Source organism: Hippocampus bargibanti, linkage group LG18 (genome assembly GCF_051943395.1).
Source record: "Hippocampus bargibanti isolate YZ-2025 linkage group LG18, ASM5194339v1, whole genome shotgun sequence".
Classification (NCBI taxonomy): domain Eukaryota; kingdom Metazoa; phylum Chordata; class Actinopteri; order Syngnathiformes; family Syngnathidae; genus Hippocampus; species Hippocampus bargibanti.
In genome coordinates, this window is record NC_142751.1 from 9,016,752 (window position 1) to 9,044,642 (window position 27,891).

Consider the following 27,891-nt stretch of genomic DNA (forward strand, 5'->3'; position numbering starts at 1 on the left):
ACAACAGGTCTGGCAACTACTGTCAGCAGCCACTGACTCCATTTACCCCTGTAGAAGTAATGCGCAACCCCAGCCTCTACTGTAGCGTCTTATAATATGTATGTATGTATAATATTTGTATATTTATATATTATAGTTGGAAACACTTTCCTATTCATTGAAGGTGCGCCTTATAGTCCAGTTCGCCTTATACAGACGCTCCCCCAATTTACAAACATTCGAGTTATGAATAACGGTACATAAGAACATTTTTGCAAGTAGGTTCAGACAGAGATGCTGTAACTTAGATTTTGTATTGCGCGCCTTTTTCCGGCCAAGCTCGCTTATGATTGGCTGCGTACTGTGCTTCACACGCACACAGACACATTGGAGGTTTCAAGGGCTGGATGTTTACACGACGGACACCAAGGCTGACCAATCAGCGCGCGGCTATGCTGAAGCTTTGCCAACGAGTTCAGGCCCTGATCCGCCGAGCTCACTTACAATTGGCTCCGTAGAGTATGTGGGCGGGGAGGAAATCCCTCTTCCCAGTTGATGAGGTGAATGGCAATCCATAACAAAAAGTAATAGCACGTAATTCGGTTAATTACGTGCCAGCATCTTGAGTAATGGATTACTATAGTTCCAAGGATATATGTCGTCGTACGACAGTAAGTGTGAATGTATTTATTTATTATGACTGTTAGAGTGTCTGTGTTTTATACTTCCCCGTTCAGTGTTTGACATTCCATACAAAATATAGCACTAAAACTTAGGAATAAATTCACCTTACGAACTACCACTCGGAACGTATCTCATTCGTAAGGTGGGGAGCGTCTGTATATGGAAAAAAGTTTTAAAATACACCGTTCATTGCCTTGCACTCCAGAAAATATGGTAATTTAACAAGGTGTTTTAAATTCAATCTTAAAATGCAAATAAATGAACAATCCAAAATATATTCTTCCATTTTCTCCTCCCTGCCTACTGTCGCACCGAAAACAAGGAGGATCCCAGGTTAAAGTATCCTGTCCATATGAGGAATAAAAACTCCATGGAGCCTGGTGAACTTGGCCCGCTTCCTGTAAGTACAAGTTGTTGCTTGTGACATTTACAGTAGAACCTCTTAGATTGTCTTTAGAATCCATGTGCAGTGATTAAATCAGTTATCAAATTAATCTCATCAATTAAATCTGACGAATTATCTTTGACACAGACAGTTTCCATTAAATTTTTTTTCTGGGATTTGCAGTTACAATGGAACAGTTCCTCTCGTAAACCTGGTTTAGACAGAAGTTGGCCCTGACGTCACACTCATCCGAATGGCTGACTGACGTAGGCGTTTACTTGATGCAGCACATAAATCCACAGCACGTTTCCACAATCCATGTTATCAGAGAGCGAGATAGCCAATTCATAAAAATACATATAAATAACTTCCTCCTCCTCTTTGCCATCAACAATAGTGTCATGTCGTGGCATCACTAAAAGACAAAGCTAATTCTGGAGAACCTCACCGAGGAAGATTAGATGCCGTGTGATATAAATTGATTTGGTTCTACCCTGCATTGGGAAATATTTTTCCGACTATCGCTGTTTGATGTTCCACTGTTTGATGTCCCGAAGCCCATGATTAAGGTGCTGTCTCACCATCAGGCTGTGCAAGGCATTTCCTTTTTTAGTGCTGTGAGAAAAGAGGCAACACTGTTGTGTGATGTGTGTGAGGTCCGGAAATGGGGTGCTTGTGAAAATGGAGCTAGCATTCATTACAGTAGCGCCACAATGTGACCCATTCACAATATGCGTGGTTGGCGTGCGCATGCATGTGTATGTTCTCTTATTGCTTTCTTCTGTTCGGGTGGATCTAATAATGTCCACTACTTCCTCCGCACTCCCCAACTCCCGGGGGCCGTGTGTGTTTGGCAGCACCTACCAGAGGAGGTTGGTCGGCTCCCTCCCTCTGCCTGCCTACCTACCTACCTGTCTGGTCTGCCACGCTGTGGTCACGTCATGCCTGCAGACAGCACTACGCTTTCTTTTGTCTGTATTTATTGTATTTCTCGCTCTCTCTTCTGAACCAGCATGATTGGGTTTTTTTTCCTTTTCCTAATTTTTTTCATCGCCCTTCAGCTTTCTTTCTCCGCACGGCCTATGCACCAAGTACCCCTCCCTTTTAGCTCTGTCCCGGGGGCCTCTAAGATTACGCCTTGTCTGTGTAACTGTATCATTGAGAGACAAAAGCACCCTGTGCAGTTTTTAGCAAGAAGGGTGATTAAGGTTCAGCGATGCCTTGATGGTAGGTGTCCAAATTGCCTCACTTAAAAAAAAAAATAATTCTTTCCAGAGTGAAAACGAATGTTTGTCCGATTCTTCCTCTCTATGCTGCACTATTTTATAGTAGAGTCGCAAAGATGATTAGGAGAAGGTATCGGTAGAGAAATTAACATGTTTTTTTTTTGGAAAGGCAGTGACGTTAAATTCAAAGTCAGAGACCACATTCAAAGTTATTTAGGGTGTTAACCGTTCGAGGCACCACTGAGAGATAGAAGGCATCCCATAGTTTGTTTTTAATCTCACAAAATAGAGTTAAAAAATTAAAAATATCAAAATGAAAAGTAAATTATTAATACATAAGTTAGGCATGCATATTTCATGTAAGATAGCAATTTTAAAGAGAGGTAAACTTGTACCTTAAAGTTGATTTATCTGCTGAGAATGTAGACTTGGCCTTTTTTAAGGACCCCCCACCCCCAACCCTGACTCTTCCTACCTACACCTTTCCACCCCTAATCAAAAGAATTAAAATAAATAAACAACACTCTCCCTTTTATATCCTGACTTTAATTGCCTGATTTCCGCTGCTGGGTGAGTGCGTGTGTGGCCTGTAACTGTTAAGCTCTTAAGTGATAGCTCTCCGGTATGAAACGGAAGCCGGGTGGTGATAATCCTGGTGATGAGCCCTCTCTTTGTCATGTGTGGTGGTATCTGTCGTGTCTTTGCAGTCCTGACTCAAATAGCAGCGATCATTTGAGAAGTAAATAAAAATCAAAATCAATTGTCTTTTGGTGTGTTTGATTGAGCTTTGCTATTGACGTTTGCTTCTGGGGAGATGGACAAGTTCAATCAAGCCTGAAATAAAGAAAATATTGGAATGACTATTTGAGCATGGCCTGATTTAAATGGTGCTAGTGCTTGTTTTTCTTTCTTTTTTTTTTCATTTCCACCCTTATCATCCTCCATTTTGTTTTATCTCTGTAGCCCGGGTGGGAAGAGCGAGTTCACACAGATGGACGCACGTTCTACATTGACCACAGTAAGATGACACTTGAGAATCATATTTTCCATCCCTCAAAGGGCCATGTGCTGTTTACTAATCTTGTCCTATATTTCTGGATTCAGCTTCAAAACATTACATATCGACATTTGTGACTGCTTTATTTCCTGTATCTGATAGCTGTCCGAACCACATTTTCAAATTGTCGTATGTATACCACAATAACAGTCATTATGTTGTACTTTAAATTTGAAAATTAGTTATTCATTAATTTGTTGTGTATAGTGTTTGCTTCTTTCAATGTTGCTGTGCCGATGACCATTTTGCGTTTGGGAGTCTTTTACTGAGCGAGTTGCTTGTTCTGTAGCCACAAAGGGACATAAGTCTTCTTGTGCCGGTCCCAAGCCCGGATAAATACAGAGGGTTGTGTCAGGAAGGGCATCCGACGTAAAAGCTTGGCCAAAAAAAACATGCGGATCAAACCTCTAAAGATGGAGGACACTGATTTGCTGTGGCGACCCCTTGAAGGGAAAAGCCGAAAGGAAAGGAGGAGACTCTGTATGTAATATGTGGAGTTGATGAAAAAGTCTAATGGCTTCCCCAAATTCATAACGGCCGTCGAGAGGAAACTATAACTACCGTATTTTCCGGTGTATAAGGCCCAACATAAAGCGCACCCTCAATGAATTGTGTTTTTTTTTTTTTTTTCAATATATAAGGCACACCGGATTATAAGGCGCACCGTCAATGAAAGGAAAAATGTTGTCCAAATATAATATATCAATAGATAAGTTTTCCAAATATAAGGCGCACCTGCATATAAGGCGCAGGGTCATCTTTTGAAGAAAATGAAGGCCTTTGGGTGCGCCTTGTACACCGGAAAATACGGTACAATGTGGCCTGTGACAAAGAATGACCCTTGGTGTAGATCAGGGGTGTCAAAGTCATTTTTTGCCGCGGGCCACATTGTAGTTATGGTTTCCTCTCGAGGGCCGTTATGAATTTGGGGAACCCATTAGAATGTTTAAATCCCTTCAAATATTACATATAGAGCACACAGCAAATTAATGAATAACTCTATTTCAAATTTGAAGTCAAGAATAATGACTTTTATTGTGGTTGACATCCAAAAATATGAAATTTTGGCTCAGATTTTAGCAATCATCATGGAATTTAACAAGTTTCATTTGCTTTCGCGGGCCGAAAAAAAATGATGTGGCGGGCCGGATTTGGCCTGCGGGCCTTGACTTTGACACATGTGGTGTAGATAATTGACTATGCAAATTTGGTGTTGGTGTTTCATGTATCACCGGTTTATAATATTTGCAGCACACACAAATCACCGTAAACACATAAACATTGAATGACTTAATGAAGTCCTTACATCTGGAACTTTTCCAATGTGTGTTTTGTCTCATCTAGACACAAAGAACACACAGTGGGAGGACCCTCGCCTTCAGAGTCCTGCTATCACTGGACCCGTGAGTAGTTTCCACTCAGTGCGGATGTTTTCCATGCGTTGGAAATGACACACACTCTTCTCAACACTTTTGCCCTCCTCTTGTCAATCTGTCACTTAAGTCACTTAGCATTCCTACGCCTTAGGGTCATTTGTCGCATGTTGGCACTTTGAACCAAGTTTCCACCAAGCAGTACAGTTTAGCATCAAGTTTTTTTGGTGATCACAGTGCTAAATATTGGCAAGAGTACCATCACTGTTAAATTGTTCGCACTTTAAGAGTGCTCATTCATGAAGATGCTAGTGGGGTTTTAAAATTGCTATTTTTGTCTCCTTTGTAGGCTGTTCCATATTCCCGAGAGTTCAAGCAAAAGTATGACTACTTTCGAAAGAAGCTAAAGAAACCGGTAAGCATATGATTATAATGGAAACGCTCCCACGCTACCATGGTGATGCTTGATTGCAAGAGGCTTCCCGCTGTCTTTGGAGCTCATCGAGTATTCATGTCTGTTCTTTTTCGTTTCCTTTTTTTTCATAATCAACACTTCAAATCATTGTTTCATGTAATTTTACATTAATAATTTTAGCAGTGCATTTGTTAGAGCATGTTGAAGGGCAATAAAATGATTCATAAAGTAGTGGTAGTGACGCAACATTGAATTAAATTTTATTTTCAATGATGCTGATCGACTTTCCAGTCGTCATAATTCAAAACTTCTTTTCTAGCAATAATAAATTATCTCTTTTACTGCCAGATGATGTGCAAATATGTCTCCACTCCAGTGCCAGGGTTTTTGTCATTTTCACTCCAATTGCTGAACCCACAGAATATTTTGTTTTTTTAGAACTACATAAACAATCAATGCCCCGTAAGAAACCTTAGACTCTTCTTTCATCAGAAAAAAGGTTAATTCCTAAATTATATGGGTCTGGAGTTATCTGAGCTTGAAATGGGGCCAGCTGTAAAAAAATCGTGGGAGGGAGAAACATTGCCAGAGGTCTGACCAAAGCCTCAAACTCACCCTCCTGCAAGAAAAAAAACAAAACCCGAACAAATTTGGGAATGGCGCTCCACACTTTTTAATTCCCGAATAAATTTGGGAATGGCAGTGAATGAGTTAAAATTGTATAGATAGATGTAATGTTTATATGACTCTCCAGAAGAAGTTTTGTGGTTTTATCAGACTTTTAAAATCGGTCCATTTACAGGCTGACATCCCCAACCGTTTCGAAATGAAGCTCCATCGCGGCAACATCTTTGAGGAGTCGTACCGACGGATCATGTCGCTCAAAAAGCCAGACGTCTTAAAAGCACGCCTGTGGATCGAGTTTGAGTCGGAGAAGGGCCTGGACTACGGGGGTGTGGCCCGAGAGTGGTTCTTCCTCTTATCCAAGGAGATGTTCAACCCCTACTACGGTCTCTTTGAGTACTCTGCCACGTAAGTAGATGAAACCGGTCCGCCCAGCTTGAAATAGCTAAATAAATAAATGTCACCTCTGTTTGGCTGAGGTGTTGTTGCCCAGTAGCTCCCACTTGGACTTCGTCTTCCTCTCCCTCTCATTCATAAATCTATCATGATGAAAACTTTCCCAGATTGAAAACAAGGGAATATAATGGATGCCTCGTGATTGCCTGCTTTTGTCAGTGCCAGCAGTGACCTCCATTTTTTAGTTTTTATTTTTTTGAAATGTAGAGCAAAGGTAGCACAAACAAAAGTAATGTCATGTGATCCAGACCTTGAGTAAACAATAGAGCTGTTGCTTTTCAGTTCTTGCGTCTAAAAGGAGCACAAAAGAAAAAAACTTTGTGCTCAAGCTGTTCCTTAGCAACCGCAGGTGATCTTGAGTTTGTCTGCTTTATTTAGCAAGAGAGTAACGAAATGTGATTTTAGAACCGATGAACTGCCTGACCAATGCAGTTTTACACACCAATTTAAGCCTAAATTCCCTTCCTATAATGGCAAAATAAAAATACGCCTTTAGTCTATCACTGAGCAAATTAGAGTTAATATTTATATAAAGATGCTTTCTACACTCAAAGTATGGATTAGATTGGCTTGTCCATTATTAGTCTTGCAGTGTGTACATTTAGATTTCACAGCAGCAAAGTTATGAAAGTAAGAGGAAAGGAAGAAGTAGAAAAACAAAATACAGGATCTGTTATAAAGGCAGCCACTCTCGCGGCGCCATCTTGAAGTAAAAAAACACACAAAAAAGATAATGTGACACAACACAAAAGACACAGACAGTCATTCAATCTTAAGGTCTTTCTGCACCCTCTTTGCTGTATGAAGCAGTCCTAGAAGAAGGCGTCCTTTTCACCAGTGGATCAGGGCCGTCATGGTGAAATGTTGAAAGCAAACACGAAGCTGGCGCATCCATTGACAAAAAGAGACTGTCTCACATCTCCTGTCCCACATAAATCCGCTTCAGTTCCAAGCCGCGGCAGTTCCACATAACGCATCGTCGCTCTGCGCTGACGCTCTTTTCTTCTCATCGCGGGCTCCTCAAGCCATCCAGCCGCAGACTGTCCAACAGCACTGACCTTTGCGCTGAACAAAGCGGGGCTGTGAAAATGCTTTCCATTACAGGCACAGAAAAAGCACAATCGCCCCAGAGCTGTCCGGCGATGACAGTCAAATGGCGCAGACATTTCTCCCAAATCAAAAACAAATGAGAAACAGTATGTAGTAGTAAGTGAGTGTCCCTTGTGCTGCTGACGGTCATTTCTCAAATAGTGCCACTTTAGAGAAGGAATTGTAATTCTCAGTAAAAATACACCGTCTCCATCGAGCTTTGGCGAAAGAAAGGTCTGGCGGGTGTTGAACGAGGCCCTAAAATGGTCCGCAAAAGGCATTGATTGTTGGTGTGACATACCTGCAGAGACAACTACACCCTCCAGATCAACCCAAACTCTGGCCTGTGCAATGAGGACCACCTTTCTTATTTCAAGTTCATCGGACGCGTGGCGGGAATGGCCGTCTTTCATGGAAAGCTACTCGATGGTGAGTGTCTCAAGTCTCGTTGACAGCCCATTTCAGGTCTTTATTCTCACACAGCTCACTTCCGCCCCCTGCAGGCTTCTTTATCCGACCGTTCTATAAGATGATGCTGGGGAAACAAATCTCCTTGAAGGATATGGAGTCTGTGGTGAGCCATCAAAGTCCTGAGAACCTCGAGTTGGCATATCAATTTTAAGTGTTTCTCTTTTCATTCTAGGACAGCGAATACTACAACTCTCTCAAATGGATTTTGGAAAACGATCCCACGGAGTTAGACCTGCGGTTTTGCATCGATGAGGACAACTTCGGACAGGTATGGAACGTTGCATGATTCGTGCGTTAGATTCAAAGAATAATGACAGTTGCTTTTGTGGGCCAACTCTATGGATTTTGAAGTTGGTGCTTGTCTTATGTATCAACAAGGGAACATTTATATTTAATGTTGAATGTTTTATTTATATAACCCGCCCCCCCCTAGACTTACCAGGTGGACCTGAAGCCCAGCGGCTCGGACATGGTGGTCACCAATGACAACAAGAAAGAATACATTGAGTGAGATTCTCAGTGCTGTAACAATTCAAGTGTATAGGCAACACATTATGAATGGTTGTGACCCGCTTTGTCTTCCAACAGTCTGGTCATCCAATGGAGGTTCGTCAATCGGGTGCAGAAGCAGATGAATGCCTTCCTGGAGGTATTTTTACACCGCAATCTTTGTCATCATTAAGGAGCGATGTCACCCTAAATCGGTTTAACCACCCTAACCTGTGAAAATGACTGTTTTCTTATTTTTAGGGCTTCACCGAGCTCATCCAAATAGATCTGATCAAGATCTTTGATGAAAATGAACTGGAGGTATACATTTTATTTCACTTTTCTGAACTAAAATGAACACTTGCAGCTGATTGCCTTAATGTGTTTGCGCAGTTGCTAATGTGCGGTCTGGGCGACGTTGACGTCAACGACTGGCGACAGCACACGGTTTACAAAAATGGCTACTGTCCCAATCACCCGGTCATCCAGTGGTTCTGGAAGGTCAGTCTTTTGCTTGGGGATCTATACTCAGGCCACCTTTTTTTTTTTGGTTGAGGCGATACCAACCTGAAGTTTTTCTGGTGGCATTACCATTGAAAAGCATGAATAATTGGAATAAAATACTTTTTTTTGCACTGATGGAAGACTAAACCAGTCACTGCAATTTGAAGCTTAAACACACACAGAAAATACAAAAAGCTGAAACATCACCAAGAATGTAGCCAATCATAAATATCATACATAGCATTAACTGCTTCACTGCCATACAATGTGCAGAAATGTGTCCAGTTCCAGGGTTTTTGTCATTTTCACTGAAATTGCAGGATCCTCAGAATATTAAGTTTTAGGACGACATAAACATTCAATGCCACATAAGAAACCTACGACTCTCGTCTTTCAATAGAAAGAAAGAGTTAATTCCTAAATTATATGGGTCTGAACGTATCTGAGATTGAAATTAGGGCGGCTGTACAAAATGCAATACAATACATATTGATTTATATAGCTTTTTGACAACAGCTGAAGCTGTAGCAAAGCGCTAAAATGGACAAAAGGCAAATGCTGCTACCTCGTGGAAGGGGAAAAAATTGGCAGAGGTCTGACCAGCTCTTTTTCGGCACCCCGGCAAGAAAAACCAAAAACCAAAACCCGAAATAACTTGGGAATTGCGCTCCACGTCACACTTTTCAATTCCCAAATAAATTCAGCAATGGCAGAGAATGAGTTAATGAACCTTTGTCTGCTATGAGCACTGTCCAAACTGATACATTGACAAGCAATGACATCATTGTTTGTCCATTTTGGAATAATTCATTGGATCAATGTTTGCTGTTACCTTTTGAGTGCTGAGTATGTTTAATTATTTGCTTCTTGCAGGTTGTCCTCTTAATGGATGCCGAAAAGAGGATCCGACTTCTGCAGTTTGTTACGGGAACATCGCGGGTGCCCATGAACGGCTTCGCTGAGCTTTATGGTTCCTCTTCCTTACTACTTTTTGATAGACGGCAACCATATACAAAAATTCGAGCGATAAAATGAGCTACAAATTGACTTAAACTAAATTTGACATTGTAAATGCTAAAGCTGCAAAAATGTTCTTGTTGCAGGTTCAAACGGTCCCCAGCTGTTCACTATCGAGCAATGGGGAACGCCGGATAAGCTGCCCAGAGCCCACACGTGGTATGTTAGATTTACATGATGTATTTATCTTTAATGTTTGATGTTTGAATTGACAGAAAATTACATGCTCATCTTCATTTATGTAATGATTAAACTTGGAGAAAAAAAAGTAAATCACTGCATGAAAAACATAGATACATGTGCAAAAAATACACTGTATTTTCCAGTGTATAGCGCGCACCCAAAATCCTTAATTTTCTTCAAAAGATGACCCTGCGCCTTACACGGAGGTACGCCTTATATGTGACCTAATATTGAGCCACAGCTGATCTCGCAACTACTGTCAGCAGCCACCGACTCCATTTCTCCCCGTAGAAAAAATTGTGTATAACCCCGGCCTCTACTCAAGCACCTTATAATGTGGTGTGCCTTATGTATGGAAAACTGTTAGATATTTATAGATTATATTTGGAAAATATTTTTCATTCATTGAACGTGCACCTTATAGTCTGGTACACCTTATATATGGAAAAAGTTTGAAAATACACCATTCATTGAGGTTACGGAATTATAGGCATTAATAATAATAATAATAATACATTTCATTTATAAGCGCCTTTCAAAACTCTCAAGGACACTTTACAGTCACAGGATCAGTTTTTCTGTGGGTGAGCAGCCACACGCGCCAGCTTTCACTCAACCTGGAAATGACACAAATAGATAGAAAGCTAGCTAGCTAATAGATAGACAGCTAGCGAGGTAGCGAGATAACCGTATAACTAATAGATAGCCAGCTAGCTAACTAGCTAATAGATAGCCAAGAGCTAATAGCCAGCCAGGTAGCTGGCTAGCTAATATATAGCTAATAGCCAGCCAGCCAGCTAACCAGCTAATAGCCAGCCAGCTAGATAGTGAATAGATAGCTGACTAGCTAGCTATCTATTCACTATCTAGATAGCTAGCTATCTAGCTAGCCGGCCAGATAGCAAATAGCTAGCAGATGATGATGATAATAATAATACATTTCATTGATCAATTGACTGCATTCAGAATTTCTTGAATCACATAAAAATATTTTGAACTGAATATTCTTTTTTCCAGTTTCAACCGTTTGGACCTTCCTACATATGACTCATTTGAGGACCTGCGGGAGAAGCTGCTTATGGCCGTGGAAAACGCACAGGGCTTCGAAGGAGTTGACTAAATGGACTGCAGGGGATGATCTCCTTAAATGGGGAAAACAAAAAGCATCTGAAGCAACATCCGATTTATCGGAATTGACAAACGGGGAAAAAGCAACTCAAAAGTGTCCAAATCGGCGGTGGTAGCATGTGGTTAGCAAACGCCGGACTGTTAGCCAACTGTACAGCGAGTCGACAGGCTGACTATGTCTTTCAACAGGGGGGTTGAGGGAGGTATGGTTCAATGTTAAGGCACACCCCCCTGAGCATGAAATACCATCCCGTTACCACTACATCCCATACATAACCTTCTAACATTTTATTATTGGAGCTGGCACATCAGCCAAGGCCTTAACATGGCTCCCAACACCAGATTACTTTAGCAATCTAGCTAGCCAATTTAACTTCAGGAAATCTGCTGTGCCCCCTCTCCGATGTTGGCAATCACAGCCTTCTTGTCGAGTATGAATATATTTTTTTTTACATAATGTAGTTGATGGTTTTTTTTAAATCCGTGATTCGATTACATCAGAAAATATGTCTTTGTACTGATGTTTACTATTTTTGACAATTCTGAAAAATGCACAGAGAAGTTCAAATGAAAAAAAGGTTGGGGGGGGGGGTTTACAGTGACTAAAAACAAACGTTTATTTTTTTTTTATTATAACCACTCTAAATATCAAAGTGCACCAAAAAGCAACATGAAAACAACACAATTTATGTTGCGTTGGCTCTTGATTCGGAGATATGAGCTTAGTTTCTGTGAGACTATCAAGAATAGTCCGAGCTTGTTCATAATGCTGTATATTGGTCTTTTTTTGATAGTATATAAATGTATGGATGCTTTACATTTAAGAAGTATTACTGATCACTAAAATGAAGTGCGTGCGTGCGTGCGTGTGTGAGTGAGCGAACACGTAAGAGACAAGCTGTGATTAAAAACTCTTGAATATTAAGCAGCACGTTTCGTACAAAAAAAAATCAATGAATAGAACTTTTTTCTAACACCATGGAACCTAAAGGGCACTTTATACATCACTGAGGTCACCTGTTTCATCAACTTTTTGAATGTGATTCTACATCATAAGCAACGCTTAGCTGGTGCAATAGATCCCAGACTAATGTGGTTAAGCGGCTAAACCAACCACATCATTAAAAAAAAACTTGATTTCAACTGCTGGCGACCCTCCCTGTCTTTTTTAATCTATGTGCTTAACTGTTTAGATTTTATTTAAAAAAAGAGGGTGACAGTCAGGTGTATATATATATATATAAGATTCCTCTGCTCTTTGTGGTTTATTTAGCTTCAGTCCAATAAAAGTGAAACTTATTTCAACTCTTCCGTTGTCTTGTTCTCACCAGGAGTTGCTTGTTCACAGCGTGGCGATAAGCATAAAAATGGCAATTTGCTTTTTTAAAGAAATTTTACTGCAACATAATGTCACTGGCATTATAGGTGAACGCATCTAAAAAAAAAAAAGACGCTGATACCCAATTATGTGTTGTTTTAAAATACGCAAACAGTTTTCTTTATATTTGACAATCCCCAAAATAAGTTTGTGGGTACCATAAGATCATGGTAAAACATTCTGAGGATGCATTTGGCTTCCAGCATGTACATAATTATTCTTTGATTTTTCATTAGACTATTCAGCAGGGAAACTAACTCAACCAACTTTAGATTAGTCTAAGCTAAACTACACTAAATGTGCAAGCACAAACTGATGTGACACCAGACAAATGTGAGTACAAATGAATTCCGTAAACAATATTAGTGTATTAAAATCTTGGCATCAGAAATTAAAAATGTTGTGCAAGTATTAGGGGTGTCCCGATATATGATGTGATACCGATATTGCAGTCTGGACTACTGTCCGATATGGATTCAGTATTGTATCAGCAAGAATGATAAATGCATTTATTTTGAAACAAGAAACTAAATCAATTTAAACAAAAAACATCTCGTATGAGAAAAGATGACCCTTTCCAAATATATGGTGCAATCAATTCAATGTCAAACAGAAGAATGTTCTGCAGTAGGACAGAAAAAAATAACCCCAATAAAGTCATTGAAGTGCACAATAACAATTGTGAGTTTATTTCAGCGGACCCATCCATCCACCCACAAACAATTTTTTACATTCACACTGCTGGATAAAAGAGCTGGAGAGGAGTCAGGGATTGCTTACAGGTACTTGCAAACGAGTGTCAATATTTGAGATTATAAATGTTGACCATTAAAATCCAATATATCGTTAATATTGGAATTGGAGACCCCCACTCCCTCCCTAAAATAATTAAACATATAATAGTACTAATAATTCCACAACCCCACTAAAGTAATACTTTATTGCTTTGGCCTAAGCTCAAAACCAGCCAGTCTACAAGGTTTTCAATGGAGAATAGTAGAGTTTTCAGGATGTTGTAAAAAAACGTGACCTCTACAGAAACCACAAAATAAAGGCAATTATAAATAAATTAAAATCTCCCTTTAATACACACCATATCTTCCTTCAACATCAGCACTAGGGATGGCGCAACACTGGGGCTAGGGGGTGCCATTGTCCCACCACAAATCTGATTTATCACACGATACGTGTAATGTTTTTAAAAATACACGCACACGCGCGCGCGCGCACACACGCACGCACACACACTTCATGTAATTAATATAACTACGTATTACACTAGACATAGTCTCATTATATATTCTCGGTATTTACATGCTTGTTTTGATTGTAAAGTGTCCTTGGGAGGATTTGAAAGGCCTTATTAATAAAAATATTATTATTATTATTATTAGTGCTATACTACAAGTTCAAAACAAAAGCGCATTACTGCTGATTTAGTAACTTGGGAGAATGTTCTTCCGAATTCTTGGTTAATATTAGTGCACGTGTTCAGGTAGAGAGACGTGGGTTCATTCACACACACAATCTCCCCAAGTTATCAGCGCCAAGGACGAGCAAATAAAAGCAGCCTGCCGGTGCAGGGACATTTTATCAAAGCTCAGAGGCTTGCAAACAAGTCAGCAAGCCAAAAAAATGCTATTCGAAGTGCACAAACATCATTAAATTAGGTTGAAGAATGGCTCATTAATGCTGTGGGGATTATATATATTGTAATGTCTATATACACGTGGCGTGAGTTTGTTTTACTTCCAAATTGAGTGAACGCTGCCTGCTCACCCGCAGAAAATAAAAATGTTCTTATCCCGTGACTGGAAAGTGTCCTTGAGAGTTTTGAAAGGTGCTTAGAAATAAAATGTATTATTATTATTTTAGTAGTAGTAATAGTAGTATTAGTATGAGTATTATGATGTTGAAAGGGGGTTGTACTTAAGAGGTTTACAAACAACACAAAAGAAGATACTATTTTTCAGGTGTGTGCACATACGTCATTGGTAAATTGGGTATTTTGGGAATAAAAATGAACAAAGTAGTGTACTAGCTCAAGTGTCTATTTCTTTACCTCCAAATGAGAAAACCGAATTATTTTTTGACCCACCTGTTTTAATATCTTATAGTAGTCTTTTCTCTTGGGAATGTCACCGTTTTGCTTTGTTTTTCCTGCTTAATGACTATTTTAAACATTTGTTCTTTGTCTTTTTTACTCACAAAAATTTATTTAAAAAGGGTTGTATAGACTTTATATCCAATGCACATAATGCATCTTGTGTTTAGATTTCAAATTAAACTTCAAAGGAGGATATTGGGCAGGTTGACCTGCGTATGTGTGTGTGTGTGTCCCACCTCAACTAACCCTCTCTTAGCTAACGGTCAGGGTCGATCGATACTTGCCCTGTAGCTTATCACTAATGTGCAACCAGCTGTTTGTCTACATAAAGACATGGACCGGGCACGGACCTCCCTCTGCTGCCCGCTTGCCCCGTCAGCTTCTGGACTTTTACCGTTTTGGAAAGATGCTGGAAGGTATATGAAGAGGGTGGGACTCGGTGTAACGGGAGTCGGTGAACGACAGCCATCCACTTGAAACGGAGGTGAGGTGGAAACAAGCGTAGATTTTGATTCGCAGGAAAATGTCTTGGAGTACTATATAAGTTATGATGCATGATCCAGCTGCCCACTAGAAGAATGATCATTGTTCCTGCTTATTTTTTTGTGTCTGCTTTCCCAGTTTGGCTGATTTCAGATGGGTGATCACAGAATTCTCGACTCATGCATCTACCATGCAGCCTCTGTCCTCGGGAGCTGTGGAGTGTGACAATGGTGTTTGTGACCTGTCAATCAAACGCCATCATCACACTAAATAGCTACAGGTTGGAAAAAACCCACTCTCGGGTCCCTCTTTTTTTCCTTTTTTCCTTGACAGATTCGAGGTAACATTTTTTAAACGACAACAAAAACATTGATTTGTCAAACATTTTTACATTTAATATGTTTTTGGTATATTTTCGTTTCAAGAACATTCGCATTTGATTTACAACTGTAATTAAAAATCAAACATGTGTGACGGGATTATTTAATGCACAAATATGAGGAAACGTGTCTGTATTTCAGATAACCCAAATAATGTGTTTGAATAAAGCGCAATGAATTGAAATAAAAATGTTTTGTATCAACCATTGTTTATTTTTTCCATGTATGCATGTAACGGCAAGTTAAAAACACTGACCGTACTGTATTGTGAATACATAAAACGTGTTAAATAATAAAACACCTGACGTGTTCCTTTTCTAAATCCTCTAATTTCATGGGCGGAACAATATTATTGTATGTGTTCCCCTACTTTACTATTTAATGTCGCACTGCATCTTTGAAGTGCGACTTCCTTTTGACTCTCCCCCTAACTCGATGTTTTTGGGGAGGTAAGCGTTTTTAGCGCTGGGACAAAAGTTTTCACATTACAAGTTTAAGTTTTTTAAAACAACACACTCCTTTGCCATATAATTTATGTACTGTGACTTTAATTGGTGATTGGACAGTGTTTTCTGCTATTGTCGTCAGGTATGTTGTGTTACACGAGGCCATTTTTCTCCAAAAGTGTAGTACGCTGACTAATTGACGAAATGACAATTGATGCTAATTTCGTCAGACTTTGTGATTAAGACGAATAAACGCAGCTAAGACAAGAAATCCCGCTGTGTGTCGTCAATATTCTGAAACACAACGGACACTAACTACAGGTGACAGGGATACTTACAGGACATGCTTTATAGAAAATGAATGGAAGAAAAATAAAGCTCCTACCAATAAAAGCATTCACACACGTAACTATATCGGTTATATCGATAGTACCGCTTATTACGATACTATTGCTATGCACGCAAGGAGAAAATTACATGCGCGCGGGGTCGGATATATCGATAGTCCCGGTTATATCGATATTTTCCGGACTCCCGGGAATATCGATATAACGAGACTTTACTGTATATATATATATATATATATATATATATATAAACAATAGTTTGCCCTCTGCTCAGTTTCAGAGTCAACAGTGTTTCTTCCAATAAGCTAATTAAACAGTTCATTAATTTAATGAACACATTGTGCTTGGAAACATCATAAATAAAAAAAAGAAAAGAAAGAAAGAAAATCTGTAAGACATGACAGTTCAACACCCCAATTCCCATCCAAGTCCAAGCACTTCCCATTTTTAGGTCTTGGCCTTAACGGTGGGTCCAAATGTTTTCTTTTTGGGTCCTGCTAATGGCTGTGCTTTGCTTTTGTGAGTGCAGGCAGCCTTCTTGGCTGCTTTAGGCTGCAGGGAGGCTAGGCCCAGGATCTCACAGTAAGTGTTGCATTGGTGCAGCACTTTGAACTGGTCGATGAAGGAGGTGGCACAGTTGCCTTTGAAACCCATGTAGCTGCAAACCAAGTGAGGAAAAATTGCATTATGTCACACACATTTCAAAATGCCCAAATTGTATTTATTATTCTCATTATTATTATCTTACCCTTTCTTACAGGTGGCGATTCCCACATCAGTCAGCTTCATTCCGACGCCTGCAAAACATCGGATTGGATTAGCCTTTATTAGTCTTGCTGTGGAGAACTTTACATTTCACAGCAGCAGTTACGGAAGGAAGAGGAAAGGAAAGAAAGAAGTAGAAAAACAAAATACAGGAGCTGCTGGAAAGGCAGCCACTCTCGCGGCGCCATCTTAAAGTCAAAAGAACATAAAACAAAATAGCAAATAATATGACAACACAAAACACAGACTGTCATTCAATCTTAATCACTTGCTGCACCCTCTTTGAGCATGAAGCAGCTCTAGATGAAAGATGAGAGCATCAAAGCATCCTTTTCACCAGTGGATCAGGGATGTCACAGTGGATTGTGCAAGTCTACTACAAGCTCCATTGACGAAAAGAGATTGTCTCACATCTACTGTCTCACATAAATCCGCTTCAATTCCAAGCCGCGACAGTTCCACATACATCCATTGTGCGTTATTCATGACAGCAACTTGGTGGATGTACATAGCTGACATGTAGGTTGTCTTAAGTATGCAGCAATCGTTGTTTAGTTGCACCTGGGAACTTTTTTTTTCAAATTGTGACTAATGTTAATAATTATGCTTTAAAAAACAGCAATATAAATGTTACTGCTATTTATTCATTCTTCTTTTTTTTACAGGAAAGCATATTCAACTATTGAATGTTTTGCCCACCTGATGTACTTTTTGCCCACCTTGCATGTCAGTCACCAGCAGATTTCCTTCCGTCCGCTGATACACCCAATGCTGGAAAGTACAGCACTTGCGCCCCGCTTCGGAGTCCCGCCTCATCAGGTTGATCTCCTTCCCGTCCTTCACCGAATACTTGACAAAATCACCAATCAGCTCCTCCTCCAGCGTGGCGTATGGGATGTCGCTCGATGGCCGGTGAACCAGGTAGATGGGGATTATCCTGTGAGCGGGGAAAGCGAAGGTAGAAACGGTTTAAAGTACAACCGACGTCTCCGGAGAAGTTGTTTCCATAATTTGTAAAATGGCTTCAAATGACTTCTACTGAGCGTATTTTACAAAGATTCCACCGCATACAGCTATATTTTATACGCAGTTTTAAGACTCTCGCTGAATATTCAGGAAGTCTTGTTTTTGAGTTGGTGACGAGTCCGTACGTGACGTCACTGAAGGACCGCCCCATGACCATAAAAAAGACGCATTGTAGCAGTCCTTCCATCACGTTAATGTATTTTGCTGTACTTATTTGGTCTGAGGACCTCATGTTGCACCCAAAAGCCTCCATAAGGCCAGAAGAGGGCGTCCAAGCGCCATATAAGGAATTTATCATCCTGTGGAAAAGGAGGTGGCCACAGGAGGTCGCCATTTTGTGCCTCTTTTTGTGTGAGAGATTTCTCCCCAATGTTGCCTCAAAATGGCACAAATAAATTATTTAATCGATTGCAAACGTGTATGCTTTCCTCTTCAGAACTATTTGAACCATATTCATAACTGGATGTGTAACAAGAAAGCATATTCTCCGAATCTGAAGCCATTGTTTTGATTAACTCGCAATGCAAGACGTCTTGGCGTGACGTAATGAACTGGGGGTGGGACTTTCTGAAAATGCCCAATTCGCAGCTCAATTTTTTTGCAGATTTTGGACACTTTATGTCATTTTTATTGGTGTTTTGCATTTGACTAAAAATATCATACTGCGTGTTTTGGGTATTTTAGATGCGATAAAACGTTTTTCTGATGTCAGTTGAAAAACAAAAAAGTGACGTCGGTTGTCCTTTAAGCACTTTCTTTGCATGGCCTATGACCACTAGGGTGCTCCCAAGAGCAATTTACATCTTCCTAACCCAGGAGTAGTATTTTATATTGTCTTTATACAGTAATTTTATTCACAAAGCACTTTTCATCTGCATGTATGAAACTCAAAGTTTCATAATTAAAACTGCCAAATGACCTGTATTCAGTATGTGACTTAATGTTTTATCATTTGGAATGTAGTGTTCATCATCTCCGGTCTTCCCTTGTCATGCCACACTATTGCAATAACTTCAGAGTAGGTGTATGAATAATCAATAATCAATTTTATTGGAAGAACTATCCTTAGAATCAAATTTTAATTTGGGTTCCACAGTGGCATTGGGCATTTTATTTGAAAATTTAATGTGCTGTCACTCACTCTGGGACTTCTCCAAAAGCGTCGACGGACTGGGCGACAGCAGTGTACTCCTTGATATACTCCCGGGCCGTGTTCTGAACATGACATTCCTGCATGACACATTAACACATGCTAACAATAATCGCGTCACGTTTTACACTTTAATGTGCCGTGCGTCATGATTTACATAGTGCAAAATCTGTGAAATCTATTTGTAACGGAAGTTGCTGAAAATGAACAAAATGTACTTGTATCACACACACAAAAAACGCAGCTAAATGTATGTAAATATTTCTTAGATTAAAAAATAGAGATCCAATACATTCTGGATCAAGACAATATGGTGATAAATATGAATATAGAAATGGTTATGCGTTATCATTTATTATCTTGAAAATTAAAATAGATGGGGTATCTGATTCGCTGTGGTGAACCCTGAAGGGACAAGCCAAAAGGAAAAGAAGATTGAATGTTTCAACTGGATGATATGGGTAAGCATACACAAATCTCACACTTGGGATCCATATTTATTTTTTTTTACCGTATTTTCCAGTGTATAATATAAGGCGCACCCAAAAGCCTTGATTTTTTTTTTTTTTTTGAAAGATGACCCTGCGCCTTATACGCAGGTGCGCCTTATATGTGAAGTCATATTGAGCCACAACAGGTCTGGCAACTACTATCAGCAGCCACCGACTCTATTTTCCCCCGTAGAAGTCGTACTTAACCCAAGCTTCTACTGTAGCGCCTCATAATGTGGTATGCCTTATATTTGGAAAACATTTTTATATTTAGAAACATTTTTTTCATTCATTGAAGATGCACCTTATAGTCTGGTGCACTTAATAAATATATGGGAAAAAATGTGAAACTACACCATTCATTGGGGGTGCGCCTTATACTCCGGTGGGCCTTATACACTAGAAAATACAGTAATTTTAATTCACAGTTGTACATTTGTGCTCAAACAAGATATCTATGTTCACCAAAAAGGGGACGCCAACTGTCATATACACGTGCCGCATACTTTTTAGCTAATAATATTTTTTTGGTTCTGTTTATTAAAAAAAATATGAGTTAGTGAAATCGAATGGTCTTACTTCCACGGCCAGGGAGTAGTTCCTTTTCACAATGTCATCATTGTTCTTGATCCCGTAGCTGATGGCGGTGTGCACCTTAAGCACGCACGAAGGCCCTGCCAGCATGAGGGGCACCCCACCCCTGCTCAGCCTGGTGCGAAATGCCCGCCGGTGCATGCCTTCCCCAAAGTGGACCTTCTCTGTGACGATACTGACGGGCTGGTTTTCGCCAAAGTACTGTTCGGACAGGAAGTTGTCTCTGAACATCAACTGGGAACACTGGACGTCCTCTGCCTCGGAGCCCATACCGACAGCTGGAGGATAGGAAAACGGTAAGAAAGGAGTGCAGGTGATTTTCCTATGATTGACGGCAACTCACATGTAATGTTGGGAGATGGCGGGATGACAATCTCACGCAGCACTGTGAAGAAGTGACAGTTAAATAGATAGACCATTAAGCTTGAACTGAGGGAGTGATAATAATAATAATAATAATAATAATAATAATAATAATAATAATACATTTCATTTATAAACGCCTTTCAAAACCCCCAAGGACACTTTACAGTCACAGGATAAGAACAAATATGTACTGTAGATGTAGATGACTAGGCAGTGTTTCCTCACATAGGAAACCAAAGCTCATATTTTTTTTACTTTGGAAAAATCTCAACGCCAGTAGGTGGTGCTAATTTACAGTTTATCTGCTTTTCCAACTGGACATTAATAATAATACGTACATTTTATTTCTAAGCGCCTTTCAAAACTCTCAAGGACACTTAAGTCAACTGTGTTTATTTATTTTTTGGTCATGTGACATCCGCAAGATAAGCCGTTATCGGTAATTGCTTGAGCCTTGTGCAACAAATGTTATTTTGAGTTGATAGCAAGTTACAAAATGGCCACCCCGACAAGTGTTTTGCTCAGTCCTACCTTGATAAGTAAGAAGGTAGTCCAGTGTGATGGAGCCTTGTGAGCTGTTGAGACAGCACTGGTAGTTCCCCATGTCTTTGTGAGAGGCGTTGGCAATGGTCAAGGACGCACGACTCTCGTACCCTGCACTTCAGAGATAAATATGGTGTCACAAGGGAAATATTATAGGGATTGTGTCAATGCTGAATTGGAACAGGATGCATCAAGTTTGTGCAAAACAAAACTATTGCCATTTTACTTTTTTTGCCCAGTAGTTCAAATGTTTACCTCCATTATTTAACATTAGCTATCACAATGTTTGCATTCCATTTAAGGAGCAGACATTGTGATACAACCTACTCAACACAACAAAACACATGTAGTATTAATCCAAGTCAACATCAATTTTTCATATTCTTATGAAGCCCACTTAGGCTTCACACATCATTGTCACACCGGAATTGAAACAAACATTTGAACTTGCTTCCTTTACACAGGTGATCAAATAATATTACCTTCGCTTGACTTCGGCCAGGACTGCACCATCACGCCTCCAGGTGATGGTGTGCTCGCCCGTGATGCCACCGAACTGACACGACAGACTAAGACTTTGGGGGTCTTTAGTCACGGAAGCTGGCTGGATCGGTTGCATGATCTTTGGCTCTGTAAGGTATGCCACATATTTTATATTCTATCTATTTTTTAATAATAATTGACAACTGAATATTGTTATTGCAATTATTCTATTGTATTAAAAAATACAATGCAGTATTATGCAGTTTCGGTTTGCTGGGTGCTACTACAGCTCTTTACCAATAAGTCGCATATATACTGTCAAATTCACACTGTCACTGAGTTGGAACTGAATGCATGCTGCTCGTACAATGTGTAGTTTACAAAATCACTTTGCTGATATTATTGTGTTCAGAAATGCTGCAAATGCATTCAGAATAAATAATAATCCATAATTATTCTTTGTATTGCTATATTTAGTGTACTGTATTTTCCAGACTATAAGGGGTGCCCCAAATGAATGGTGTATTTTCAAACTTTTTCCATATATAGGGCGCACCGGACTAAAAAGCACACCTTCTATGAATGACATGTTTAAAAAGTTTCCAAATAAAAGGCACACCACTTTATAAGGCGCTACATTAGAGGCTGGTGTTCCGTTTTATATATCCCAGCATGCACCGCAAACTACTTCTACAGGGGGAAAATGGAGTCCGTGGCTGCTGACAGTAGTTGTGAGACCTTTTGTGGCTAAATGACTTCACATATAGGGTGCACCAGCGTATAAGGCGCAGGATCATCTTTTGAAGAAAATAAAGTCTTTTGGGTGCGCCTTATACACTGGAAAATACGGTAGGCATTTTTCAAACTTGTCGCGTAGAATCATAAATAACATAATATTGTTAAATGTTAGTAAGATTGATAATTTTTCAATAATTATATGATATGAATTGAAATGTATGACTGTACCTTCTTTGGGTGTACTTGTTTTGTGTTTGACCACATCACTGGATGTCTTCTTCTTTGGCGCACTGATATCCGCCTTCTGTCCCTCTGCCGCCTTTATTGGCGGCGAAACACTTGGCTTGGAGTCCAAAAGCTTTCCAAACTGATCTTTGGGCGGGCAAAGTTTTTTAAAGACAGCGTCGTTAGTCAGGTTGTGTTTGTGTTCAGTTTTATGCTGAACGTGTTCTTCCAGTGAGCCTTTCGAAGCATCTGAGTGCTTTTTGTCCGCGGCCTCTGAAGTACCTACGTACTTGCGGGCTTTACTCTGTTTAGTGTTCATTTTGGCTTCAAACATTTCGATCCGTACTTTAGCACCCTTTGGTTTCGCCACGATCTCTTTCTCTGCCGTAGGGTCTGCTGCCGTCTTCTCCCCGGTCGCGTTTTGTAGGTGTTTTTTCTTCTTCTTACCATGCGGCTTGGCTGTCTCAATTACCATCGTCTTCTGTTCGACAAGGTGACCGCTTGGATTTTCCATGGTTTCTTTCTGTCTGCTGTTTGTGAGGTGAGCCACATTCTCCTTTTTCTTAGGCACGGGAGTGTTGTGATGGTGAACAGCGGATTTGTCCTTCTTGCAGCGGGCTTTTCCTTCACTCTTGCGGGGCATCTTTCCTGATGACACATGGTTCAGTTTCGGCTTGTCGCTTTGGTTTGCCACCTTGGAGACGTGCGGCTCACTTAGAATGTTGTGGTTCGTCTCAGGGACGACGATCAATTTGGAAAGTTCTTTACCAAGTCCATGAAACTCTTCGCTGGTTGCCCCCTCATCACAGAGTGGCCATAAGGTCCGTGTTCTTGCGTGGGCGTCGTTGAAAGTCTGCGTGGGATCTCCATCCAAGCTGCTCCTACGATACTCCAGGGCGGACCTGATTTCAAGAGGAGCTACGGGAACAATAAAAGTGGGACATCCAACCTGCGGGCGCACCTGGGTTGCTCCCCTGGTGTTTGTCAGAATGTCAGGTCCTGTGTGTCCGCTGTCATTAAAGATTGCTACACGGGGGGTCATCATATCTTCTTCGGAAGATTCACGTGCATTACAGTCAATAGGTTTTTGTCCTGTGCTCGGATCCGCATCCCGATTGGATGATGTGTCGGGCTGGGGGACTCTGTGATCTTCTATCATCTTAAACAACCCATCGCCGAACTTCTGGGGAAGAGCAAAACAAGTGATATTAGTAGATCCTTTACAGGCTTGAAGTTGTTCTGCAGTTGACCTCATGCAATTCAAAGTTATCCTTACCACGAATGGAATCACGACTGTGATTTTTTTTAACTACCTACTAAATTGTTACTACGCCGATACTTATTTGCTTCCATTATGTATGAAAATAAAGGACCTACCATGTTTTCCGCAGTGTAAGGCACACCTAAATGCCTAAGTCATTACGTATCTCACATACGTATCTTGGGCTGTAAACATTCTCCACTTGTCTACACTGAACAACAACCATTTTCCCAATGAGGTGCTGTGCAACTTTTAATATTATCAAAACAAAGGTAGACTGAAGATCCAAGGATGGGTTTTGTATTTTTCTCAAACCTGATTGAAAATGATCACATACCTTCCAATCGATGCCCAAAGGCAACGCATGCAGAACGCCATGCATTTAAATCCAAGCCTGGAGGCCATGCGTGCTGCACACAAGTGTCTCTGGTCTACAACGGACTGACCAACAACCAATGGAGGATGCACTTTCTTGATCCTCGCCTTTCCAAATGAGCCTAGAGAATGATGTGTGACGAGTGTGTAGGAAAAGGGGCGTCGTGTTACAATCAGCAGCTGTGCTTCAGTCCACCGCCTTTGCACACAGATGATATTATCATCGTTGTACTGGGCTATTATTAAGATGGTCTAATTTCCTTTCACCTGTCCCTCTCGCAAAGTCCAAAGGACACAACCCGCCAAAGCTGAGTGCGGGACCTTGGCAAGGGTGGGCGACAATATTTTTGTAGCCAGTTTATATTGTGTTCATGCCCATGACCGCCCTGTGATGCATTCGGCTGAACAAGAACATCTAGAACTTTTTTTTCCAGCGCATGACCGCTCGTTGAAGTCCATCATGTTTGCCATATATCACAGTTGGTATTCATCGGTGTGTCTTCTGGGGTTTTTATTTGTGTCTATGATGCCATTTTGATGATCCAACTCTAAACTTTTGTCTCTTTATGTGAGGATAGCGTTAAGGTAATCATTGGTCTTGTATTCATACTTCCTGTTTCAATTACTTTTGCCAGCCAGCTTTTCTGTCATGTCAACATTTGTCAGCAAAATTATTGCCTTTTTCATTTTTTTTATTTACCACTGTTGTATTTTTTCAATTAAATTACATTGACTGGGTTCGAGAGGAAGCATTTTAGTGTTTGTATTTACCAGTTTTCAAATATTACAGGTAATTTTTATATACAATTACTGGTTAAATTTTCTATACAATTGATGTTGTGCAGTTGAAAAGAAAACCTTTAAAAGGTTGGCTCGGCATATCACATATTGAAGGTGTGGTATACTCGATTTCTCTGGTTGGTGATTATGTTCAAAATCTACCTTAAATCACCCTACCTGTTTATTTAGCCGCTCAATAGGTTGTCCAGTCACATCTGCATCCTTAACTATTTTCAAAACGATTTTCTCTTCTTTCTCTTCTTCTGTCTCTGACAGCTGGACACATTGAGAAACGTCCACATCTTCCATGGGAGTGCATACAGGGATCAGGCTGTGCAAGTCAGAGGCAGTTAAAACCAAAGATTGGTTCTCATGTACAAAGTTGATGACAGCGATTTCCTCCGGTTCAGTTTGGATGTTAGTTATTGAATCGCCAAGATATTGGCCATCGTCTCCAATCTGTGTTTGGAAAGAAAAGCATTCCTGTCCACACGAGAGAGATTCCTCTTGGATGGTTTGTCCCACTAGCTGATCGTGAACTCCCATCACTTTTTCTGCTTCACCGTGGGGTTTAATGTCCGCTAGTGCTTCAGTCAGGGCGTCTATCTCAGCTCCTATCTCTGAGAAAGCGGTCGTGAGCTCCTTCCTTGGTGTCCCAATGACATTCCAGTCTGAGAGTGCGCTGGCCCAGCTCTCCACCGAGGACCACCTCTCCACTGGCGGACCCCAACCCCTAGTGTCATCTCTGTCCCAGCCAATCCCGTCACTGGCGTAACCCGACACCCAAATATCTTCCAAAGATAAGCCACTGGAAGTGGAAGCAGGAAAAACATCCATCCTATCCAGATACTGGCAGGCATCAGCCCACGGTTCAGCAGGACTGAGGCTCCTCGGTCCTAGCGACTTGACTTGAGTGACCTCAGCAGGTGGCGTGAGCCCTGACTCAGACTCCAACATCGTCCAGTCTATAGTCGTGGCAGTACTATGTGTCACTCCATTGGATGAATCACAACACACAAGAAGTGGAGAGGCTTCATGGCTATTCTCTAGTCTATTCTGCGAGGTAGCTGAACTCAGGATAAAGTCCTGGGTCTCGTTTTCAAAGATGTACAAATCAGACGCAAGGTCCGTGGCTGAGTCACTCTCTGAGCCGTCTGGCAATGACATCAAATAGGCCGCTTGATGGTGCTTGGAGATGAGATGGGAGGCCTTGGAACTCTCCACAGTGGGTGACTCGACCCTGGGTGGCTCTCTTGTGTATGCTACATGAACAGGTTCAGTGTGAATCTCAGACATTTGCGGGATAAAGCCAGCAGACAGATGTGGTAGCGAGGGTAGCAGTAGTTCCGACTGTTCCAAGATGTCGCCTAAAACTGAAAAATATCTGGAACTTTGACTGATTTGAGACTCAGAGAAGACCCTCTTTGTTTGTTGGTTGTGATGAGTGTCTGATCCATAGATGCATCTTCTTTTTACACCTTGAATTACAGCCACTTCCAGTTTCTGTGTAGAAATGAGAGAAAGAACTTGCTCACTAAATGATGAATTGGATTTTTTTTAAATCTTAAGTGAAACAACCTTGCTTTTAGAATGTGGCTGAAAGTATATTGTGCAAGTGTGTTTTGCTTACACAAATCGTATGGGTTGTATTGGATTAATTCTTTGGATATTTCCCTTAATTCAATAATAAAGGGTGTACAAATTCTGCTGTGGTTCTGCCCTGCTAGCCTACATGTGAGTGGTAACATGAGGTGTTGAATTTGGCTCTGCAGATTTACACGAGTGCTCAAACGACTTGCTAGTGGCCAAAGAGTCTGGAAAAATACCAGGACATCTTCACCTATGGCCTGCATTTGTCACATACGCCGTGAAGGGCACCTCGCCTTAGACACGCCACATGAAAACAAAAACACATCCACGCAATAACCTAGAAAAGCGAGTCTCTTATGTTCAATCACACCTCGTCACAATGTACACTATTTACTACCAGGCCATATATAAGATTTTGCGTCTATATACAGGACTCAAAATGAAGCCTCTAAGTGCCTGACAAAAGTGTCCTTGATATCTCACATCACACAATTTACAAATGGTTCAATCCAAATATTAATAGATAAAGGCGATGAAAAGACGCATTTTATTCAGAATGTCTGTAGCCATTTCTGGATAAAGATTTTGTCAGATGGATCCATTTTATTACAGTTACTGTATGTTAAGTTTATTTAGCAGTGCGTCACATGCCTGGAAGGCCATCATTCACTCGGAAAAGCTTGTTTAGTTTAGTTTAGTTCCGTCATCTGCTAGCTAAAATACCCAGTGAGCCTATGCAAGGCTAATAAAAACAAATAGGCCGCAAAGTACGTACCTCTTCCTTAGACGTGATTGACGATTTAAAGCTTTGATGCACCACTTATGAACTCTACTTCAAGTGAGTGAGGGGAGGTTGATGAGGCTATTTTTGGATCATCCACACTATCGCCGACTGTTCACGAACTAATAGTTACCTGATAGTCCGGACATGTGCTGATCCTCAGCATTTAAGAGGCTTCACTATAGTTCTAGTGATGGCCTATTTGCAGGTGTTAACACAAATGTCAGTATTGTTTTGATTCGCTAGCCAGCAGAAAAATGGTAAAGAAAATAGATGATATCTGCGGAAATAGACCACTGAAGTTTCCGTTTGTGCGAAGCTGGAGACATTTTGGAGCTATTCTCCCATGTATATGAATACAATTGGTAGAGACATGTTCACGTACATGTAAATCTGTTTTGGTGCAGCCTTTTTTTTAATGGTATACATACGAGCAAGTACCAAATTAGTTGGGCGCCTTCAGTGTCATCCCACAATGTGCCACCACATGCCTGTCAGCACT

At 40.6% G+C, this 27,891-nt stretch overlaps 2 protein-coding genes and 1 long non-coding RNA gene across 11 annotated transcripts in view; 2 read left to right on the forward strand and 1 right to left on the reverse strand.

Annotated features, from left to right (window-relative positions):
• The window catches only part of nedd4l (NEDD4 like E3 ubiquitin protein ligase), a 44,418-nt gene extending 32,033 nt beyond the window's left edge, over positions 1 to 12,385 (forward strand). For all 9 annotated transcript variants that reach the window (XM_089020741.1, XM_089020738.1, XM_089020740.1 and 6 more), the window contains 15 exons: positions 986 to 1,063; positions 3,238 to 3,292; positions 4,676 to 4,734; positions 5,054 to 5,119; positions 5,922 to 6,151; positions 7,596 to 7,717; positions 7,792 to 7,862; positions 7,932 to 8,027; positions 8,193 to 8,266; positions 8,348 to 8,408; positions 8,510 to 8,569; positions 8,642 to 8,749; positions 9,626 to 9,722; positions 9,856 to 9,928; positions 10,970 to 12,385. In XM_089020741.1, coding sequence (XP_088876867.1) covers positions 986 to 1,063; positions 3,238 to 3,292; positions 4,676 to 4,734; positions 5,054 to 5,119; positions 5,922 to 6,151; positions 7,596 to 7,717; positions 7,792 to 7,862; positions 7,932 to 8,027; positions 8,193 to 8,266; positions 8,348 to 8,408; positions 8,510 to 8,569; positions 8,642 to 8,749; positions 9,626 to 9,722; positions 9,856 to 9,928; positions 10,970 to 11,072 — 1,353 coding nt within the window. In that variant the 3' untranslated portion in view covers positions 11,073 to 12,385. The remainder of the gene's footprint in view (positions 1 to 985; positions 1,064 to 3,237; positions 3,293 to 4,675; positions 4,735 to 5,053; positions 5,120 to 5,921; positions 6,152 to 7,595; positions 7,718 to 7,791; positions 7,863 to 7,931; positions 8,028 to 8,192; positions 8,267 to 8,347; positions 8,409 to 8,509; positions 8,570 to 8,641; positions 8,750 to 9,625; positions 9,723 to 9,855; positions 9,929 to 10,969) is intronic.
• A 2,523-nt stretch (positions 12,386 to 14,908) lies between these two features.
• The window catches only part of LOC148884483 (uncharacterized), a 37,946-nt gene continuing 24,963 nt past the window's right edge, over positions 14,909 to 27,891 (forward strand). The window contains exons 1-9 of the long non-coding RNA XR_016118224.1: positions 14,909 to 15,049; positions 15,187 to 16,016; positions 16,751 to 16,890; positions 16,982 to 17,505; positions 17,718 to 17,907; positions 19,539 to 19,623; positions 20,291 to 20,365; positions 20,447 to 20,543; positions 21,621 to 21,793. This is a non-coding gene — a long non-coding RNA (uncharacterized LOC148884483). The remainder of the gene's footprint in view (positions 15,050 to 15,186; positions 16,017 to 16,750; positions 16,891 to 16,981; positions 17,506 to 17,717; positions 17,908 to 19,538; positions 19,624 to 20,290; positions 20,366 to 20,446; positions 20,544 to 21,620; positions 21,794 to 27,891) is intronic.
• Positions 15,621 to 27,839, reverse strand: alpk2 (alpha kinase 2). The gene is made up of 10 exons (XM_089020039.1): positions 25,196 to 27,839; positions 22,606 to 23,785; positions 21,639 to 21,786; positions 21,145 to 21,272; positions 20,591 to 20,632; positions 20,233 to 20,525; positions 19,154 to 19,242; positions 17,706 to 17,923; positions 16,970 to 17,018; positions 15,621 to 16,879 (listed from the first exon to the last, which is right to left on the reverse strand). Exons 1-10 carry the CDS (start codon positions 26,312 to 26,314, stop codon positions 16,669 to 16,671), a joined length of 3,477 nt encoding a protein of 1,158 aa, XP_088876165.1. The 5' UTR covers positions 26,315 to 27,839; the 3' UTR covers positions 15,621 to 16,668.

What these genes read in the sequence shown, in the direction of transcription:
- alpk2 (XM_089020039.1), bottom strand. Translation starts at nt 26,314, where the DNA reads ATGTCTGAGATTCACACTGAACCTGTTCATGTAGCATACACAAGAGAG. An exon ending in CTGGCCGAAGTCAAGCGAAG is followed by an intron (nt 21,273 to 21,638) that starts GTAATATTATTT and finishes TTATCTCTGAAG; the next exon opens with TGCAGGGTACGAGAGTCGTG. An exon ending in CTACCTTCTTACTTATCAAG is followed by an intron (nt 20,633 to 21,144) that starts GTAGGACTGAGC and finishes ACTTCTTCACAG; the next exon opens with TGCTGCGTGAGATTGTCATC.